Source organism: Gopherus flavomarginatus, chromosome 2 (assembly GCF_025201925.1).
Source record: "Gopherus flavomarginatus isolate rGopFla2 chromosome 2, rGopFla2.mat.asm, whole genome shotgun sequence".
Lineage (NCBI taxonomy): Eukaryota > Metazoa > Chordata > Testudines > Testudinidae > Gopherus > Gopherus flavomarginatus.
Genome location: NC_066618.1, coordinates 291531062 through 291554072, shown reverse-complemented (window position 1 = coordinate 291554072; position 23011 = coordinate 291531062). Strand labels below are relative to the sequence as shown.

General features: G+C 42.3%; 1 protein-coding gene across 7 annotated transcripts in view; it reads left to right on the top strand.

The window, feature by feature from the left end:
• Positions 1-23011, top strand: part of TRAPPC9 (trafficking protein particle complex subunit 9) — an 840301-nt gene that overhangs the window by 286582 nt on the left and 530708 nt on the right. For 6 of the 7 annotated variants that reach the window (XM_050940629.1, XM_050940628.1, XM_050940630.1 and 3 more), the window contains exon 19: positions 17918-18028. In XM_050940629.1, coding sequence (XP_050796586.1) covers positions 17918-18028 — 111 coding nt within the window. Of the gene's footprint in view, positions 1-17917; positions 18029-19303; positions 19364-23011 lie in introns of those variants that run through there. The other variant, XM_050940634.1, reaches the window with a different exon arrangement.

Genomic DNA, 23011 nt, shown 5'->3' with positions numbered 1-23011 from the left:
GAGACACAAGACTCCCGCTGCTTCCGTACCACCTGCATCGCAACCAGAGCACCCAGCTAGATCGGACCGCCTGGCACCTACAGCTGCCGTGGCACCAACAACATTGGCACCGTCGATTCTGGTCTCGCAAGGGCTCTCGAGTCCGGTACCTGAAAGCTCCCCGGCGAGAGCCGTGGTTGAGCTCACTATTCCCACCACACCAGAGATGTTTTCCACGGCGAGGAAGCTGATCGCAATGACAGAGTCTGCCCTGCCTCAACACCCAGCGCCGCTGGTGCGGGTCATACAATCTGTAGGCAAGCCGGCCTTGATGAGACCACCCTCTGTCAGCACCGCAGAGTGGAACCGCTCACGATCCCAGTCCCAGCACCGATACCCTTCTCGGTACCGGTCGCACTCGCGGCACCGATCAGCGTCCTGTTTGCTGGCCCGGTATTCTCGGCACTGATCCAGCTCCCGGCACCGCTCCAGGCACCATGACTCTTCCAGCCACTTCAGATGCCGAGCTTCAAGATCCTGGTCAACCTCCCATCACCGCTCCGGTCGTAGGTCCCGATCTCATTCCCAGTACCGGTATGGCTCCTGGTACCAATCCCCAGTGCTGCACAGAGCGTGATCAATCATAGAGGGAGACTCTTCTGAGGGGTTTTCAGCCCCTCCTTGGCGATCCCGACATGCATCGGTGTCCTCTCATGCGGACAGTTCCTAAGCACAGGACCGTGACTCCGATGTGCCCAGGAGACCCAGGCCCAAGATCAAGACCCCCATCAGTGGTCATTCTGGACACCTTGGGCGTATCACCAGGCCCAAGGTGTACCTCCAGTCCCATCTCGCTCTGCTCCATCGGAGCATCGGGTGCTGGAGACAACTATCAGCCGTCCCCCTCCTACCGGTATGGAGGAAGCGCCTGTTCAGCCACCAGACTCCCAGATTCCACTGGAGCCGGAGGTCATCCAAGAGCAAGAGTCCACACAGGACCCGCTTGTCCCTGGCCTCTCCTCTTCCTCCTCTCTTGATGAGGTGATGGCGGTGGCATCCTCCATGGGCCCTCCTCCAGTTGACTGGAGGGCCCATCAGAGCCTCCTGAGATGTGTGGCACTGAATATGAATCTCCACGTGGAGGAGGTACTGGAGATAGAGGACCCGGTGGTGGATATTCTGTCGGCTGATGCCCCCAGAAGAGTGGCCTTACTATTCATCTGGACGATCCGGGCCCATGCTGATACCATCTGGCAGTCTCCAGCCTCTATTCCACCCGTTGCCAGGGGAGTTGAGTGCAAGTACATGGTGCCCTCTAAGGGGTACGAGTACCTGTATGTCCATCCTCCTCCCTGCTCCCTTGTCGTACAGTGTCAATGAGAGGGAACGCCATGGCCAGCAAACTCCGGCTCCAAAATCGAAGGAGGCTAGGCGTATGGACTTACTGGGCTGTAAGGTATACTCTGCAGGGGCCCTCCAACTCTGGGTGGCAAGCCAGCAAGCCTGCTTAGTCGCTACAACTACAATACCTGGGCGGTGGTGGGCAAGTTCATGGAGTTAGTCCCTCAAGACTTCTGTCAAGAGTTGGCTGCCGTCTTGGAGGAGGGAAGGAAAGTGGCAAGGACGTCCCTCCAGGCCTCGCTGGATGCAACACACTCCGCAGCCAGGACTCTGGCCTCAGGAGTTGCCATGAGACGCATTTCATGACTTGAAGTGTCGGACCTCCCGCCGGAACTACAGCATACCATACAGGACTTGCCCTTTGACGTTCGAGGCCTCTTTTCTGAAAGGACTGACCCTAGGCTGCAAAGCCTGAAGGCCAACCGGGTCGTTATGCGCTCTCTCAGCATGCACACGCTGGTGACTCAGCGCCGGCCTTTCCACCCCCAGCCTCACCGCCCTTACCCTCTGCCTAGACAGAGGCAGGACTTTGGCAGAAGGCGTGGCCGAGCCGGTCGTAGATGGCAGTCAGGACCCCAAGGGGGCCAAAATCAGGGTCCCTCCAAGCCACCTACAGGGCCAAAGCCAAACATTTGAAGGTGTGCCCGAGGACGGCATACCAGTTACTTTCCAGGATTCTTTCCCTCCCTTTTACAACCGCCTCTCCTTTTTCCTCCCTGCATGGTCCCAGCTAACTTCGAATCATTGGGTCCTATGCACGATGGAACTTGGGTACCACCTCCAGTATATTTTGCGCCCCCTCTTTCGATCCCCCATCCTCGTCCCTCTTCAGGAACCCCTCTCACGAGCAACTCCTCTTACAAGAGGTGCGGACGCTCCTTGCCATTGGAGCCATAGAGGAGGTACCAAAGGACGAAAGGAGCAAGGGGTTCTACTCCCGCTATTTCCTAATCCCCAAGGCGAAAGGAGGTCTTGGACCTATCCTAGACCTGCGAGAACTCAACAAGGTCATGATAAAGGTGAAGTTCCGCATGATATCCCTGGTGACCATCATCTCATCCTTGGATCCCAGAGACTGGTATGCTGCCCTCGATATGAAAGACGCATATTTTCACATCACCATTTATCCTCCACGCAGACGGTACCTCCGGTTTGTAGCCAACTGTCAACATTTCTAGTTTACGGTCCTTCTGTTCGGCCTCTCTACAGCCCCAAGAGTATTCACAAAGTGCATGGCTGTAGTCGCCGCCTCCTTCTGCCACCGTCGGATACACGTTTTTCTGTATCTCGACTGTTGGCTCATTCGAGGGACCTCCGAGGCACAAGTCACTCATCATGTGGACATCATCAAGACCTATTCATGAGTCTAGGCCTGATGATCAATACAGAGAAATCCACTCTGGTTCCCACACAGAGGATAGACTTCACTGGGGCCATCCTGGACTCCAATCTTGCCAGAGCCTGCTTACAACAGCCTCGGTTTCAGGCAATGGTAATAATTATCCGAGGCCTACAGAACTTCACGACAACTTTGCCTCGCACTTGTCTTGGTCTCCTGGGTCACATGGCGGCCTGCGCATTCGTGACCAAACACGCCAGGCTACGCCTCCGTCCCCTCCAATCTTGGCTCACCTCGGTATACCACGCGGGAAGAGACACCATAGACATGATAGTCACGATTCCCCTGAGCATCCTAGGCTCCCTTGACTGCTGGTTGACTCCCTCCCTGGTGTGTGCAGGGATGCCGTTCCACCTGCCTCAGCCTTCTATGTCCCTGACGACGGATGCATCATCTCTCGGCTGGGGTGCTCACCTCGGCCATCTTCGCACTCAAGGCCTTTGGTCATCTCAGGAGCTGGCCTTGCACATCAATGTCTGAGAGCTGAGAGCAGTCCGCCTTGCGTGCCAGGCGTTTCAACAGCATTTGCAAGGCCGTTGTGTCTCAGTATTCACAGACAATACAACGGCCATGTATTACATAAACAAACGGGGAGGGACACGGTTCTCCCCTCCTTTGTCAGGAAGCCATCCAGTTCTGGGACTTCTGTATAGCCCACTCGATAGACCAGGGGTTCGGAACACTCTGGCGGATCGACTCAGCAGATCCTTCCTGTCTCACGAGTGGTCGATTCGTCCGGACTTTATTCATTCTGTTTTCCGGAAGTGGGCTTTCCCCATATAGACCTTTTCGCTTCCCGCGAGAACAGGAAATGCCAGATGTTCTGCTCCTTCCAAGACCTCTCCCCGGGCTTGATCTTGGACGCTTTCCTGATGCCGTGGACGAGCCACCATTCCCGCTCATTCACAGGGTCCTGATAAGGCTCCGCAGGGACAGAGCTCGCTTGATCATAATCGCTCCAGCGTGGCCCGGGCAGCACTGGTACATCATGCTGCTCGACCTGTCAATAGCCACCCAATTACCCTGCCTCTTCGCCCAGACCTCATAACTCAGGACCACGGCAGACTTCACCACCCAGACCTGCAGTCCCTTCACCTTACGGCATGGCTGCTGCGTGGTTAAGCCAGTCCGAGTTACGTTGCTCTGCCTCAGTACAACAAGTACTCCTGGGTAGCAGGAAACCTTCCACTCGGTCAACGTATCTGGCCAAGTGGAAGCGTTTCTCCTGCTGGTGCGAAATGCATAATGTTACTCCCACCAAGGTCTCGATCCCCACCATCTTGGACTACCTCTGGTCTCTCAAACAGGGCCTAGTGGTATCATCATTGAGGGTGCACTTGGCAGCCATCTCTACCTTCCACCTAGCGGAAAGTGGCCGCTCCGTGTTCTCACGCCCTATGGTTTCTAGGTTCCTCAAGGGCTTGGACCTCCTATACCCCCAATTATGCTGTCCCGCCCCAACCTGGGACCTCAACCTGGTTCTAACCAGACTTATGTCTGCCCCTTTCGAGCCGTTAGGAACCTGCTCGCTACTATACCTGTCCTGGAAGACAGCTTTCCTCCTAGCCATTACATCGGCCAGATGAGTTTCCGAGCTTAGGGCTGACATGGTGGACACACTGTATACTGTGTTTCACAAGGACAAGGAGCAGTTGCGACCACACCTGGCTTTCCTCCCTAAAGTGATATCGGCCTTTCATATCAACCAGGATATCTTCCTTCTGGTCTTCTTCCCGAAACCACGCTCATTACGACGGGAACCACAAATGCACTACCTATACATCCGTAGAGCGCTCGCATTTTATATCGAGTGGACAAAACCCTTTTGTAAAACGCCCCAACTCTTCATCGCGGTGGCAGCCCGAATGAAGGGCCTACCTGTCTCCTCCCGAAGGATCTCATCGTGGGTGACGGTATGCGTCCGTACTTGTTATGACTTGGCTCATGTTCCCTTGAGCCACCTCACCGCACATTCTACCAGGGCTCAGGCTTCATCTGCCGCCTTCCTGGCTCATGTACCCATCCAGGAGATAAGTCGCGCAGCTACTTGGTCCTCGGTCCACACCTTTGCCTCACATTACTCTCTGGTTCCACAGTCCAGAGATGACGCGGCATTTGGATCAGCAGTTGTACATTCTGCGACATCTCACTCCGACCCCACTGCCTAGGTAAGGCTTGGGAGTCACCTAATTGGAATCGATATGAGCAAGCACTCGAAGAAGAAAAGACGGTTCCTCACCTTTGTAACTGTTGTTCTTCGAGATGTGTTGCTCATATCCATTCCAAACCCGCCCTCCTTCCCCTCTGTCGGAGTAGCCAGCAAGAATGAACTGAAGGGCCGTTGGGTCGGCAGGGGCATATATCCAGCACCACTCTAGGGGGCGACCCAGCCCACCCATCGAGTGTTGCTATGGTAAAAATCTTCCGATGAATGTGCATGCGGCACGCGCACACCTAATTGGAATAGATATGAGCAATGCATCTCAAAGAACAGTTACAAATGTGAGTAACCGTCTTTTCACATTTTCACCTTGCTATAGCTTGAAAATAAAACATTTCCTTTTATAAAATGGGTACCTTCTTCCGTGTATCTTGACTGAAATTGTTAAGGTTTTAGTGTTGCTGTCTGCTGTTTTAGACTGTGTTCTGCATGCTACTGGATACCAGTGAAAAGTAAGTTTTGGTCATTCTTTCCTAAGTGGATTTTTACCTGTTTCTCACAGGTGATAAAATAAAGTTTTCTATTTATAGTGGCTTTCGTCCAAGGATCGTGTATAGAATATAGTCAAAGGTCAAAATTTTCAAACTTGGGGTGTCTAAAGTTAATCAACAATACTGAACTGAAAGTTTTTCTAGTAATTATATTTGCTGCTATTATAATTACCTGATTAATAGAAAAACCTCAATTCTGTATAGTCATTTTCATTATCATCTTTTTATCTGAGGTATTTCTTGAGCCAACAGCTATTTTATGAAAATTAATTTTGCATGTTAAAGTAGTTCTTCTACTGATTGCTGCATGATGGTATAAAAGGCAGCGCTGCCCCAGACCATGCTCAATTCCTCCTTACCACCCATGATCGATAGAGTGCATTGCTTTGCTTCTGCAAGCTTATTTTTAGAGGGAAATTATCTTCCTTTCTGTACATAGGTAAGTTTGTGGCCTTTGCTAGTGTTAAGATTAGTGTAGCTCTTCTTTGTTGTTTTTTCTTGGAACAAGGGTTCCCTCTTATTCACAGTGCCAGAGTATGCCTCAGTCTCTGAGTTTTAAGCCATTTGCTGGCTTGCAAGAAATCTGTGCTTTAAATTCATGTCCAATGGAATGATGGCCAAAGTATGAAGAAGCATATGAATCTTTGGTGCATCTTGTAAATAAATATCTTGTGACGCCAGCTTCAACAGTGTCATGTGAATACCTGTTCTCACTTTCACATGATGCTGTAAATAAGGAGTGAGCAGCAGTATCTCTCGAGAACGTAAACAAACTTGTTTGTCCAAGTGATTGACTGAACAAGAAGTAGGACTAAGGGGACTTGTAGGCTCTAAAATTTTTCATTGTTTTGTTTCTGAGTGCAGTTATCTAGGGAAAAAAAAATCTACATTTGTAAGTTGCACTTTCATGGTAAGGCGTTTGCAGTACGGTATGTGTATGAGGTGAATTGAAATACTATTTCTTTTGTTTATATTACTATTTTTATTACAAATATTGACACTGTAAAAATGATAGTGATCACTATACACTTTGTATTGTGTGGTGTAAATGAAATCAATACATTTGAAAATGTAGAAAAATATCCAAAACTATCTAATATGTTTCAATTGGTATTTGTTGCTTAACAGTGCAATTAAAACTACGATTAATTTTTAATGGTGATTAATTTTTTTAATTGTGCAAGTTAACTGCAATTAATCAACAGCATTACTTTTTCTTTGCACTTACCTAGTTCTTGAACAGTCATTAATATTAACAGTTAATACAAGCTAAAAGATAGTTGCCTGTAATTGTGATCTCCTATGATTAAAAATCTAATCTTTGTTTTTATCAGTCCTTTATGCATTTGATGATGATAACTTACTTGAGAGATGTAATAACTTCATTAATACTTTCTAAACTTCAATAAAGATTGCAGGTTTAAAGTTTATAATTTACCTTTAGAAGTTTCTTATTTGTGTTTATTTTCTGGAATATGTCCCTCTCATCCTATGAGATGCAAACATGTTCAGGAGTGAAATAAACCACAGATTTAACTTTTTGTGATTAAGGTTTAATTTTGTACATACATGTCTTGTACATTTACATAGTCAAATCATACAATTTTAGTGCTAGGCTGATTTACTGAATTCTGTGTTTAAAATTGATGTGTAAAACAATGGGGATAATTTTATTCTTTTTCAGTTGTGCTTAGTTCTTACATGGTTCTAACTGAAAAATATGGTAAATATAAGCAAATCGTATGGGTATATACTTCGAGGATTTTGTAATCCAGTTGTGGGGATGTTTACTTTGGGGACTCTGTAAATACTCAGCAAAACATCGACACTGTTTTACAAAAATTCCATGGAATTAAAGTTCTTTGAAATAACTGACCCACAGTCATGAAGCGAGTCTGAGGCAAAGATAGGAACTCAGCCAACTACAGGTCACCTGCTCTAAATGCTAGGTACCATAACCACTTTCCCAACACTCATTAGAATCTAAAGTTAGTTCTTTATTTTCTGACCTCTAGGTGATTATTGTGTTTAACAATGTAGTATTGAGAAACTCACAAATTTATTGTTCTTTGTGTTAGCTAATGACTATTTTCCTTATCCTAAAATAAGACTTTCCTATTCCTTAATTGTCATTCTGTTGCCAGTGTTTTACTGCATATAGCAAATATTTTACCCTAAAAAAACCCCTTTTATTATACTGCTGACTTGATTTGTAGTTAAGGCTTCCATGGAGTCCAATTATATTCTTATGTATACTTTCTCTGCATAGTAGCAGGTGCTGGATAGTTCCAATTCAGCAAAGCACTTCAGCATATGCTTAACTATATTCATTAGCTTTAGTCCATATGTGTTCTGCATGCACATCTGCATGTAAAGTCAATCGACGCTAAGCATGTACTCAAGTGATTGCTGAACAGGGATGTACGTCAGCATGGACTGTAGTAACTAAGCTGATGCATAAGTGCTTTGCTCAAAAAGGGCCAAAAATAATATACATATTTAAATCTTTCTGTGCAACTTTTTTCCTGCAGCCGCTTCTGAAAGGTTCTTATTATCCCTTTATTTTTACATACGTGAGTTGACTGCATGTTCATAAATGCACTTTATTTTCATGTGCTCATCATGTCTCTGTATTTATTCTATGCTAATGGTTTTGGTGATCAACATAGCTGTTTCTTCTTGTGCTTCGTAATATTGATTTCCCAGCACCAACCAACGTCGTTTATCATACTATATTACATTTTAAAGTGAAGAAAAATAGTAGAAATTTATCATTTTGAAAACACCTGTGAATAAATGATTCTCATTAAGTAAAACACACTTTCTTGATGTATTGATCTTTTCGCTGCCGAATCCAAATACTTAGATGCTGTAAATTACAAGTCAAAGTTTGCACTTACACTTTCTCTCCTTATTTAACTTTTTTTAAATTAATTTGCCTTGAACTTGTATCAGATTTTGTTGCTTAGGTTTTATATGAGATGTTAAACTGCTTTTATTTAGTTTTTATGAGACAGGCTATGCTTTTGTAGCTTCAGATTTTCAGTTGGCAGTTCACAACATAAAATACTATTTGGTCTAGTTTCCCTGAGTTCCAAAAATATGCCATCGAAATATTCCTGGGGACATTGAATGCAGCTGGGAAATGCATCTTCTTATTAAAGCTAACAATGTGACCTATACATTGAAACCCCACAATATTTTTTTAAATTTACTAAGAGATAATGTTCCCCACTTACTTATCAGTTACCTTTAGTTGTTGATGAGAGAGTTGTTGTTACAAAATTTTTCAAGATAGACAAGTCCCAGGCAGATTGTGAAGAGCTACAAAAGGATCTCTCAAAACTGGGTGACTGATCAATAAAATGGCAGATGAAATTCAGTGTTGATAAATGCAAAGTAATGCACATTGGAAAACATTCGAACTATACATATAAAACGATGGGGTCTAAATTGGCTGTTATCACTCGACAAAGAGATTTTGGAGGCATTGTGGATCGTTCTCTGAATGTGCAGCGGCAGTCAAAGTGAACAGAATGTTGGGAATCATTAAGAAAGGGATAGGTAATAAGACAGAAAATATCATATTTCCTCTATATAAATGCATGGTACGCCCGCATCTTGAATACTTCATGCAGATGTGATCGCCCCATCTCAAAAAAGATATATTGTAATTGGAAAAAGTTCAGAAAAAAGGCAAGAAAAATTATTAGGGGTATGGAACGGCTGCCATATGAGGAGAGATTAATAAGATTGGGATTTTTCAGCTTGGAAAAGAGGCGAGTAAGGGAGGATATGATAGAGGTATATAAAATCATGACTGGTTTGGAGAAAGTAAATAAGGAAGTGTTATTTACTCCTTCTCATAACACAAGAACTATAGGTCACTAAATTATAGGCAGCAGATTTAAAACAAACAAAAGGAAGTATTTTTTTCACACAATGCACAGTCTACATGTGGAACTCCTTGCCAGAGGATTTGTGAAGGCCAAGACTATAACACGGTTCAAAAAAGAACTAGATAAATTCATGGAAGATAGGTCCATCAGTGGCTATTAGCCAGGATGGGCAGGGATGGTGTCCCTAGCCTCCGTTTGCCAGAAGCTGGGAATGGGCGATGGAATGGATCACTTGATGATTACCTGTTCTGTTCTTTCCCTCTGGGGCACCTGGCATTGGCCACTGTCAGAAGACAGGATACTGGGCTAGATGGACCTTTGGTCTGACCCAGTATGGTCATTCTTATGTTCTTATGAGAGAACAATGCTACCCAAGTGATCAACTGGAAAAATGCCATACAGACTTTTTCCTCAGTTCCCTTGTGTTTCAAATAAACTTAAATTTGGGAAATGATCTTTCCTGTATGATGTCTTAGATACCAAGGTGGTTGGTGCCTTAGGAATACTTAAGATAATGATGCAAGATACATGAGATCTTTAATTGGACCAACTTCTCTCTCACCAGCAGTTGGTATAATGAAAGATATTACCTCACCCACCTTGTCTCTCTAGCATCCTGGGACCGACAGGGCTACAGCAACACTGTGTAAGATAGTGATAATATTTCCACCAGATTTAATTTGAGGGTTCAAATAGCCAACTAAAATGTGAGCTTACTGTCTACTCTTACTCTCTCTTTCATATGTATGTGCTAACACATCCTGTACATTACATTGACAAGGCTAATTAAAATGCATCAGTTTATATCTACTATTCTTTCACAAGCTTGAGTCCATATTTAATCTTAGAAATGTAGTGCTGGAAGGTATCTTAAGAAGTCATCTAATCCAGCCCCTCATTTGTATGTCTAGACCATCCAAGACAGGTATTTGCCTAACCCAGGGTTTCTCAAACTTTGTCATAGTGAGCCTCCCTAAGTTAAGAAAAAAAATTGTGCCTCCTATAGTTTACTAGGACAACACACAGAACTGAAAATCCTATATTTTGCAAGAATGAGTAATAAAGTAAAAGGGTTTTGATCAGTGCAGTTATAATATCAAAAGTACTAATTTTATTTCATAAAGCACCTTTCATGTTATCCCACAGTTCTGCTCATCAAGAGTACAGATTGCAGTAGCTAAAATAAAACTGGTGATAGTGACTGTAAAAGTGACAGAGGGTTAAAGTGGTTGGCATCAGCCCATAAAAAAGCAAGAGATGAGTACATTAGTGTGAGAGTAACTGGACCAACTAACTGAAACCGGGAACAGTCCCTATTATAGAATTGATTGACTTACAGCAAGAGCGCCCAACACATAGGCAACATGCTTGAAGCCCAAAGGCCTTGGGAAACAGAGTGCTTAGGAGCAGCTCTTAATTTTTGCCTGCCTGTCTCTCTTGTGCTGGTGGGGAGGACTAGTCCCCCCTGACAGGGGCTCCCATTGAATGGCACAACAGGTCAGTGGTGTCTCGCAGAGCGCCCAGCTCTGCATCCCTACATTGCATCCCTGATGGGATGATCACTCTGATGTGCTTGTACACTGTTCTACCAGTAAAGATATTGCAGCTGTAATTTGTCACTGCAGATGTCTGAAAGAATTGTTAATGGCATCTGTGACTCCATTCCTCCTTGTGTCTCATTCCATTGGTTCAGCTTTTCCATGTGACCATGTTCTGTTCAGGGCAACGAGTCACACGGGCTTCATCCTGCCTGCTCCTAGCAGAGTAGCCAGTTTCCACTCAAAGAAGGAAAATATGTTGGCTTGGCATGATTTGTTTTTGACAAATCCACGTTGCTTATTGCTTATCACACTGTTATCCTTTAGGTGCATACAAATTATTTAACAATTTGTTCAGGTATCACAGTTAGTCTCACTTATCTCTGGGAGCTGGCCGTTTTAGCCTTTAGCTGCACTGGCCACTGGGGGAACAAGTGATTGACTTGACTGAACCCCGTTCCCCCACCAGCTGTCTGGAGGTGTTGCATGTTTGAATTTAATAACAATAATAACAATGTGAGAAGTCAAAGTAACAAGCTCAAATGGAATTATTTAATCAAAGATGATCAGTCAGTGGTTAATACAGCACTGTACAGAATACATAAAGAAAGTATACTGAACTACTTTTTGTGAAGAGTAAAAAGCTGACCCTGTTTCCTTCATCTGTAAGTGGTGGAATGCTAACAGTGTTCATTCCACTCTAACTTCCAAAACCTCTTTCCTGGTATAGGGTGCGAGACCCTATAACATTTCCTTTTGGAGGTAAAAAATTACTTTCCCACAATGTATACTGTTTTTGGTATTTCAGTTTACCACATTACTTAAGGAATTTCTTTTGTGGTATCTCAGTTTAGCTGATAAACTATAAAGGGATTTTTAATCCAGTCATTATTGCTGACAGCTGTGGCAACAGGCAATTCATAATGAGCTGAAACATCTTTCAATGAGTCATTATTTCATTCATTTCAAAAAATAAGTGCAATAACTATGTATCAATTGCAGAACGTAAGTGGATCATAGGCATCTGTCATTAATTACCCACTGTTTTATAACGTATTTCTGTAGAGTCCCTTCATTAGTTGTGAGGAATATCTTCCTGATGATCTGGACTTCAGCAAACTGAGAGACTCTAAGAATAAAGGTACAGCCCAATATTTAGGCCATGTGTACACTCTCAACTAAATCGACACTGCTGTCATCGATGCAGCTGTGTTGATTTAGCAGATCTGGTGAACAAGCTAAGTCAATGGGAGAGCACTTTCCTGTCGACATCTGTACTCCATCTCCCCAAGAGGCAGAAGTAGACACCGCTGTAATTCAATCTAAGTTACATTGACTTCAGTTACATAATTTACATGAATGAAGTTGCCTAACTTAGATTGATTTACAGCGTTAGTTACCTAAATTCCTGAGCATTGATCACACACTAAGGGCGTGTCTATATTACCCGCTGGATTGATGGGCAGCAATTGATCCATTGGGGGTTGATTTTTATCATGTCTAGTGAAGACGCAATAAATGGACTGCCGAGCACTCTCCCATTGACTCCGGTACTCCACTGGAGCGAGAGGCGCAGGCGGAGTCGATGGGGGAGCATCAGCAGTCGACTCACCACAATGAAGACACCACGGTGAGTAGATCTAAGTACGTTGACTTCAGCTACATTATTCACTTAAATCGATTCCCCTCCCCCCACCCCTCAAGTGTAGACCAGACCTACATTCAGTTTAAGGGCAGAACTTTTCTGCTTCCTAGGTACAGGGGATTAAGTTTATAGATAACCAAAGTCTTTTTTACAATTTTATATATTACACAGCATAAAAGGTTAATACTTACCAAAGGGGCCTTTTGTGGCTGCTGCCCAGCTGGTACCCTCCTTTCCTTCCTTGCCCAGATAGGACAAGGTGCCAATCCAGCTGTTCCTGCAGTGTGGCCTGGAGATAGGTGTACTGTCCAAAATGAAAAGTCAACAGTTCTGTAGGTGAAACATCAAGGGATAATAATTGGAAATCCAGTCTACTAACTAATTAGGCCTACCACTGTGTAGTATCTTATATTGGCTAATGATAAACTTTTACAAAATTTATACTTTTTACGTCCTATTAAAATGTTGTTGAACCAATCTGAATATGTTAAACAACCTTGATTGATATTGAGTTTGCTGGATGGGACTTCTGATCTTTGTAAAATGTCACAGTTCAAAATTCTAATGGTTTTCTGCTCCATTGTACTTACACAATTTCCCGCTATTTCACTGTGACAAACTGTGACACAGCCTCCTTTGCAAATAAAGATTTGGGTTGAAAAATCTGAACAATAAGTTTTAAAATATAGAAGAGAGGGAATAAACTGATGTTTATTTTCCATCAGCGACATTTCAGCCTCTTCTTTAGAGTGTTTTTGGCTAAATAATGGAAAAGTTCAGGAGTTTCGTTGAGTCATTTTTGATTTTGTTCTTGTGTGGCTCCAGTTCTTCAATTATTTCAAACTAGGTTTCCACTGAAACTGTGACAATGGAATTGTTTAGCAGCTTTCACATTCACTACAGTTAGAATGAGAAATAACCACCTAGTGAATTCAACACTGTGATGACTTAAAAATGTGATGAGCTAACTAGTTTATATATAGGGCCCTACCAAATTCACGGTGCATTTTGTTCAATCTGACAGTCATAGGATTTTTAAAATAGTAAATTTCATTATTTCCGCTATTTAAATCTTTAATTTTGCGGTGTTACAGAAGAACATAAGAACGGCCATCTAGCCCAGTCCATCTGGCCCAGTATCTGTCTGCCAACAGTGGCCAATGCCAGGTGCCCCGGGGGGGGTGAACGTAACAGGCAATGATCAAGTGATCTCTCTCCTGCCATCCATCTCCATCTTCTGACAAATAAAGGCTAGGGACACCATTCCTTACCCATCCTGGCTAGTAGCCATTTATGGACTTAACCACCATGAATTTATTCAGTTCTCTTTTAAACCCTGTTATAGTCCTAGCCTTCACAACCTTCTCAGGTAAAGAGTTCTACACATTGACTGTGCGCTGTGTGAAGAAGAACTTCCTTTTATTTGTTTTAAACCTGCTGCCTATTAATTTCATTTGGTGACCCCTAGTTCTTATATTATGGGAATAAGTAAATAACTTTTCCTTATCCACATTCTCCATATCGCTCATGATTTTATATACCTCTATCATATCCCCCCTTAGTCTCCTCTTTTCCAAGCTGAAGAGTCCTAGTCTCTTCAATCTTTCCTCATATGGGACCCTCTCCAAACCTCTAAACATTTTAGTTGCCCTTTTCTGAACCTTTTCTAGTGCCAGTATATCTTTTTTTGAGGTGAGGAGACCACATCTGTATGCAGTATTCGAGATGCAAGCGTACCAAGAGCAATAATATATGTTCAGTCTTCTTCTCTATGCCCTTTTTAATGATTCCTAACATCCTGTTTGCTTTTTTGACCGCCTCTGCACACTGCATGGACATCTTCAGAGAACTGTCCACGATGACTCCAAGATCTTTTTCCTGATTAGTTGTAGCAAAATTAGCCCCCATCATATTGTATGTATAGTTGGGGTTATTTTTTCCAATGTGCATTACTTTACATTTATCCACATTAAATTTCTTTTGCCATTTTGTTGCCCAATCACTTAGTTTTGTGCGATCTTTTTGAAGTTCTTCACAGTCTGCTTTGGTCTTAACTATCTTGAGCAGTTTAGTATCATTTGCAAACTTTGACACCTCACTGTTTACCCCTTTCTCCAGATAATTTATGAATAAATTGAATAGGATTGGTCCTAAGACTAACCTTTTGGGGAACACCACTAGTTACCCCTCTCCATTCTGAGAATTTACCATTAATTCCTACCCTTTGTTCCCTGTTGTAATTGTAGGACTCCTAACCCAAAAAGGAGTTGTGCAGTGGTCACAAGATTATTGTAAAGGGTGAGGGGGGGTTGTGGTACTGCCACCCTTACTTCTGTGCCGCTGCTGGCAGCAATGCTGCCTTCAGAGCTGGGCAGCTGGAGAGCCGTGGTGGCTGGCCAGGAGCCCAGCTCTGATGTCAAAGCCGCTGCCAGCAGCAGCGCAGAAGTAAGGATGACATGGTATGGTATTGGCACCCTTAGTTCTGCACTGCTGCCTGCAGACCTTGGCTCTCAATCAGCAGCTGCCGCTCTCTGACCATCCAGCTCTGAAGGCAGCAGATTGCATAGTATGGTAAGGGTAGCAATGCTGCGATCCCCCTAAAATAACTTTGCGACCCCCCCCAACTCCCTTTTGGGTCAGGACCCCCAATTTGAGAGAGGCTGGTCTCCCTCAGTATAGTATAGGGTAAAAGTACACAAGACCAGATTTCATGGGGGAAGACCATATTTATGGTCTGTAATGCTTTTTTCATGGCTGTGAATTTGGTAGGGCCTTATTTATATAGACTCATGTTAGATGCCCCACCCGCCTTCCAGAAATTTCTGTCAACCAATCCCATTCCCCCTTGACAGTTCCACCAACTCTTATCTTTTCAAGGACCAGTGAAGGTCAATTTTACTCACTAGCCATTCCCTTCAATCGCCAATGACTCCTGTGACAGTCTGTTCCCCATGTTCACCCCTTTTACAAGTTTATGCTAAATTTTGTGTAAAGTATACTGTGTATGGTATCCTTTTAAAAACTCATGATTTGCTGATCATTGTTGTCCTGGTAAAATGTGTGGCAACATTGTATGCAAAGAGACAGGATTCCACTGTATGATATTACCAGGACATGTTCTGAAGGGCAGTGACAAACAAGATCCTCAGAGACAAAGGGCTACTTAATGCCTCAGCCAGGTGTCAACAAGATCAAATGCACCATCGTCTGATTAAGTGGCCACTCTTCAGCAGCAGAGAGGGTATGGGCAAAAGATCTACATTTTGACAAAGTAGCTTAATGGTCCTGACCATGCAATTTTTCTGTCTCCTGAACATCAGCTGGACATGATTCTTGCACAAAAGAAAGGGCTATAAGAGGAATGGACATGTGTCCCAAATCATCTCACCCTTGCTTTCCACCCGTGGCAGCATCAACCCCTGAAGAACAGAGGAAGCAGCATTGCACTGGAGAAGGGTGGGGGGGGAGATCCTGAATGAAAGAGGTTCAGGCAGTAAGACTGTTGGAACATGTGGCGAGAGAGACCTTTTGCTTTGTATTCAGTTAGCTTGTTAAGTGAGGTGTTGGTTGCCTTTCACCTTTTATTTCCTTGTAACCAATTCTGACTTATATGCCTCAGTATTTGTTGTCACCTTAAAATCTTTTTGTCATTAATAAACTTGTTTTGTTGTTTATTCTAAACCAATTTGTTTGGATTGAAGTGTTTAGGAAACTCCATTTGGGGTAACAAGATTTATGCATATCCTTTTCTATTAATGAAATGATGGACTTTATATGAGCTTGTACTGCACAGGAGGTTTCTGGGTGGTACAAGACAGATATTTCTGCAGGAATGTCTGGAATTGGGAGTTGGCTGATGTTGCCCTGCAGTGTAATTCAATAGTGGCTGGCTATAGCACTCGTACAGTATAGCTGGGAGTGATTTACATGCTGGTGGCTGTGTGAGAGTAGACCAGGAATGGTTGCTCTCACAGTGAAACAGTGTAAACGGCACCCCAAGTTGGGGAATTGAGGGGACCACAGCTGTCCATCAGTCCAGATTGACTCTCGGTAATGTCACAACTCCATCCATTTCCTTTCATCCTTAGGATTCTGAACAAGTATATAATAATTTTTCTCTCATTAGTCATAGTAGACATAACAAGACTCTTAGGGCTGTCTACATTTAAAAAGCTGCACCAGTGCATCTGTGCCACCATAGCACTTAAGTGAAGATGCCACTATGCCAGCGGGGGCAGAGCTGTTTCTGTTAGTGTAGTTAATCTACCTCCGTGAGAGGTGGTCGCTATGGAGATTTCGTTGATATAACTACATCGTTCAGGCTTGGAAAATCCATACCCCTGAGTGATGTAGTTATACCGTATAAGGTTGTAGTGTAGACCTAGTGTTTTCATTACTTCCCTTCTGCCTTTCTCAATCAGTTAAGTTTTTCATTTACAGATTGAAATTGGAGCCTAATGTTTCTGTTATGAAGAAATTTCATATTATGTTCATGTAAATACTTGGAAGTGACAGTTTTAAAAATGAAAATAACTAAAGCGTCTACAAACAGTGCAGTTCTGGACCTCTACTTACTAGACACAGAAACAACTTGCGGGGGGCTTCAGAGAAAAGAGCAACAAAAATAGTTTGCAGCCTGCAGGGACTGATTTTTTCAGTGAAGATCAAAAGTTAAATGTTGAAGCTCTATTTCTTAAGATTTTTAAGAACTCAGTTGAACAAAATTCTAGTAAATGTATAATAATGAACAATGCTGCAGGGTATGTTCTAGATAAATGGTTCCCAGTTTGGTCTCCGAATCAGTTGTTTATGAAGTGTTTGCTAGTGGTTTGTAGAAAATTGGGTGGGTTTATAACATGCTGTTGGCTTTCCTCCTTGTTTCCAGCTGATTCTGCTGTCTTGCTTCATTTTCTCTGAAACAACACTGATCTTAGTAGTTTGGGTCTTAAAAGGACTTTGTCAACAAAGTTGTATATATTAAAACTGTCTTAAATGAGCATTCAAAGAATTGACAAAAAAATCCATTATTTAATGGCAGCAGTCTGCTAATAAAGGTGGTGCTGGATTGTACTTGGTACTTTTGAGGATACTTAGAAGTGATCCCACCTGATAGGTGATGCAGACATGTGCAGATCATAAGTATAATTAAATTCTGCTCTTGTTCAACTATGCATGCTCTTTTTAAATTTCAACACGGTTTAATCAGTTAGTTTTAGAGAAAAAAATTAAGATACTATAATTGGAATAGATGAGAGTAAATATAATTTTAGATTCCATAATATATGTAATTAAAATACTCTGTGTTACTAAAGCTACAGTACTAATTTTTTTCGTTTCCGAACAGCACCCGACAATGCCATCTACTCCTTGATGTCTTCAATTCAACTGAACATGAGCTGACTGTTAGTGCTAAAAACAATGAAGACTTAGTTCTGCATGGAGGGGAATGTCAGCGGTAAGTGCTTTTGGCATTAAAAAGATACTGCTAGAGCTTTATTCTCTCAACTTTTGTGAGTTATTCATTTTTTTAAATCGTACAGTTTCAGAGACTGTAGTCTATTTTTGTTTCTCTGAAGATACACCTTTGAGTGCTAAGAATTTCTTGATGTAATTTATTTTGTCTGCAGTTTTCTTCCAGTAAAATTAATTGCAGAGCACAAGGTGATTATTACTTGTGGAGTGAAAGAATGGGTTCAGCATTGTACAAATGACATGGACTGTTGGATTGACTGACTATGTTTTTCTAAAACTTTTATAATACATTGGCTCTTGATGCACTTTAAAGAGAGTGTATTTTGATGTTGAAACCTCAGTTTTTATTCATTGAAATAGATTGAATTCACATATATATATTATCTTTGCACAGAATAGACCTTTCTTCATTCAGTTCACTTCTGCCATGACAACCATTCTGTGAAAAGGAGAAATAGACAAAAGAAAATGGAAACCGAGAAAAAGGAAACAGGAGCAATTACATTAGGTTAGCTCTGTAGTCTGTTCCCTTCATTCATCTCCTTGGGTACTTATCTAGGCAGAAGCTCTTAGAGCTATTTCCATCCCCTTTCCTAACCTGTCCACTTCACAGTTATTAGACTGTTCCTATGGGCAGGTACCATCCTTCTTTAATATCTGGAAACTGCATGGAACATAGTGGACACAGTCCTAAACAATTAATAGATAACGTTGAGACCATTACCCTATCAATCAAATCCTTCCTTAGACCCCACTTCTTCTGTGGTATTTATAAGAAGTGAATTTATTTCATCATTGGGTGAAAATCAGTGTTTTGATGCCAAAAAATTAACAAGAGGCTTCCTCAACGAGTTTATGCCTCACATACAACTAAACATTATATTCTCTGGGTAAAATATCCAGCCCCCACCAAACTGTCCCTTTAGCAAAACAGCCATCAATTTACATATTATTTTCCCCCCTTCCTCGTCCCAGGTTGTGGGGATAGGTGAGTTGGTGTGAGTTGGAGGAATGAGTCTACACAGAGTACTTCAGGAATTTAGGCAGAAAAAGGTTTCCTGGGTTGATGGTAGGGGAATCTGGCTCCTTCGCTCTCTCTGAAAGGTTTTCATTGCCATCTTCTCCATACTCTGAAACAAAAATTGAAGATGACACTTGTCAGTTATCAACCAGCATCTCAGCATCAAGTGATGTATTTTTCAGTTAAGATATACACTTACTTCCTTAAGAGCTCTCAGTGTTCTGCTCTTTTTTAAAGGTGGGATTGATAGTCTGCCTCCAAATGAACCAGCACTTCCCTTTAAGCTTTCATCAGCCAAGAAGGCCTTATGTCCAAACAGTGTGTGGAATAGAATTTTCTGATCACATCCAGAACCTCAGTGAACACCATAGTTCTAAACCCAGATGAATTTTGGCTTTCAGCTTCTCAATATCCTGCTTTACTATCATTGATGTGGACAACTTAGACTTAATCCAAGTAATTTTCTCTACAAAATAACCAGAAATTTTCTCTGAAGGGGTAGTCAAATCAGCCTCCACGAGAAGGAAAACTTCATTAAACAGTTTCTCTACCATATGGAATGATGGTTCTTCTCGAGAGGCACACAACTACCTCAAGACCTTAGGAAATGTTTGTCCCAATAAGTCATCTTTGGCCCAGGATTTCTGCCATTAGCTCTTTAGCTGTCCTACACCTTGCTGCTTCTCTCTCAAATCATCGTTAAACCAAGGTTACTTGTGAGGATGAAACCGTGAAAGGGGAAACACTCCAGTACCATTAATAGTGGCAGATCATCAAAACAAATTCCTCACTACTCCAGGAGAATAGTACTGCATTTTCAAGCCATTGGAGCCAATGATTTTCCATGAGAGGAGTACTTTATCCAGCCATCTAATTCTAACCCAAACACTAGATCCAAAACTGAGTCTGCAGCTACCTGGGACAGTCCTGTAACCCTCATGTTGGCCACAAAATCCTGAATTGAATATGAAGAATCATCATCTTACGCCAGTGTTTAAATTACTGGACACTGTCAGCCTTAGTGACTCCAGAGCCACAGCATTCAGGAAATCCATTGTCTCAAATTGAAGCTGCACTTTTGCCATTTGTTTTATTATAGAATTCACCTCTTCCATGATCTCTGCATTCAGTAAGACAATAATATGAAGTCTTGTGTTCCTTACGTTTAATTAAAAAGAAAAACTTTAACTCACCAAGATGTGCCATGCCTAACCATAGTAAATATGTGATTGTGCTGCTGTGTCCCTTGCCCTTCTGTGTCACATCCTTTCCATACCATTTCTGAATCTCAGTCATATTTTAAAAAAACCTGTAAGCTCTTTGGAGTAAGGAGTATATCTTTTGTGAAGAGCCAGCACAGATTTGGGTGGTACAAAATAACAAATAGTAGTAATAGAATCATAGGACTGGAAGGGACCTTGAGAGGTCATCTAGTCCAATCCCCTGCACTCACGGAAAGACTAAGTATTATCTAGACCATCCCTGACAGGTGTTTGTCTAACCTGTTCTTAGAAATCTCTGGAGATGGAGATTCCACAGCCTCCCTAGGCACTTTATTCCGGTGCTTAACCACGCTTACAGTTATGGAGTTTTTCCTAATGTCCAACCTAAACCTCCCTTGCTGCAGTTTAAGGTCATTGCTTCTTCTCCTGTCCTCAGAGGTTAAGAAAATATTTTTTCCCCTTCTCTTTCTAAGAATCTGTTATGTACTTTAAAATTGTAATCATGTCCTTTCTGTCTTCTCTTCTCCAGACTAAACAAAGCCAATTTTTGTAATCTTTCCTCATAGGTCATGTTTTCTAGACTTTTAAGTCTTTGTTGCTCTTCTCTGGACTTTCTCCAGTTTTGTCCATATCTTTCCTGAAATGCGGTGCCCAGAACGGTCACAATATTCCAGTTGAGGTCTAATGTGTCTCTCCTCTTCCCCCCCCCCCATCTTTTTTGCAACAATGTGACTCTGTTGACTCCTATTTGCCTGTGATCCACTTCGATCCCCAGATCTCTTTCTGCAGTACTCCTTCCTAGGCAGTCATTTCTCATTTTGTATGTGTGTAACTGATTGTTACTTCCTAAGAGGAATACTTTGCATTTGTCCTTTTTGAATTTCATCCTATTTACTTCAGACAATTTCTGAATGGTCCAGATCATTTTTAATTTTAATTTTACCCTCCGAAGCACTTGCAGCCTCTGCCAACTTAGTATCGTCCACAAACTTTACAAGTGCACTCTCTATGCTATTATGTAAATCATTTATGAAGATATTGAACAGAACTGATCCTTATGCCCCCCCTTTGATATCCCCTTCCTGCTTGACTGTGAATACTATTAACTAAAATACTATAAACACCTTTTAAAAATAGGCCTATAACACAGTGACCCTTTTTTGGGTCGATAAATTTGAATAAGTAGCTCCTTTTATTTGTATTCAGGTTTAGTAACTTTAATTTAAATAGTCTGAAATGCCAATATCATAACAAATGTAAAATTTCCAAGTACTTTACTCCTCCAGTAGGGATATTTATCAAGGAAGAACTTGTTTCATATTTACATTTTTATATTATGAGCTCCTACCACAATAGTGTGATTTTAGTTCCAGCATAAAATATTTGAATGTTGTAATGTGAGTTATAAATTGCACTTTACTATGTGTATTTTGTATTAATTTATCTTTTGTTTCATAGTTATAAGTACTTTTAATGTAAGCATTACTGCATAGCTTCTACTTTGCCTGCATAGTTCTACAGTTAGTATAATTGAACATCTAGTCAAACTTAAGTTGCATTTAAGAAGGCCCTGAGAAGATTACCAAATCCCTTCAGTGAGAAGACTGATTTAACTACCCAGAGGTCAATATGAAAAATGCAGAAATTAACCTTTTTCAATCTTCCTTGCTGTTCGGGATTGGGGCACATTGATCTTCCCAACAGAGCCTTGCCACTGGATTCTCACTTGCCCCCTTTTTCCTATCTTCTGGACTACCCTTTGTTAATATCTGATTAGGTGTTTAACTTGTTCACCTCCAGTCAGTTTTTAATTCCTTGTTCTTTCTTCATCCCCAGTATCTCCATTATTTCCTTTGTCACTCATCATTAGTATTTCCCTCATTTCTCTTGTTTTATCCCTACCCATTCTCCTCACTCTCCAGTCCCTCCTTCAGGGCTTGTCTATATAGAGACATATTGCATGGCCAGCCAGGGTATAAATCTACAGTGTACTAGCCTTCCACACTAACTGGTCATGTGGACCCTGTTATAATGCACTAAAAGTTCTGTTTTGCACTGTGACATACTGCTGTTTGAAATAGGCTGTGGAAAGCATAAGCACTCCTTGTATCATTCCATTCATACATAGTAAAGCTTTATTTATCTGGTGTTTTAAGAAAAGTGTGCAGTTCCCTCCCTTCCCAACCACCGCTGTAATACATTAAAACACTGACTGCAACAATCGTCTTATCCTGCAACATAATGCACGCACACTTACTGGGAATAGACATGAGCAACACATCTCAAAGAGCGCCAGTTACAGAACAGGTAACTGTCCTTTCTCCAAATTTTTTTGTCAAAATAACAGTACATAATCATGCCAGTTTCAATTATTTTGGTGATTTATTTAAAAATACTTGTCAGCAAATATGTCTGTAATAATACAGGCACACACAAAAAATTTCCCCAGGAGTAGAGTTAAAAGAATCCCTATGACAACCCAGTTCCTGTTCCTCCCCCTCCTTCCCCCCCCCCCCCGAGCCCAGCTAGGGGGCCAGACACCCACAACCCCTCCCCCCCGAGCCCAGCCACTGGGCCCCCCCCCCGTCTTAGATACACGCACCACCTAGCCCCCAGAGCCCAGCAGTGTCCCCTCTCCTCCGGCCTAGATAGCCATAGGAGTAAACTAGGCAGGCCAAAAAGAATTAGAAGAGCAACTAGTAAAAGAAAAAAAAATTGCTGT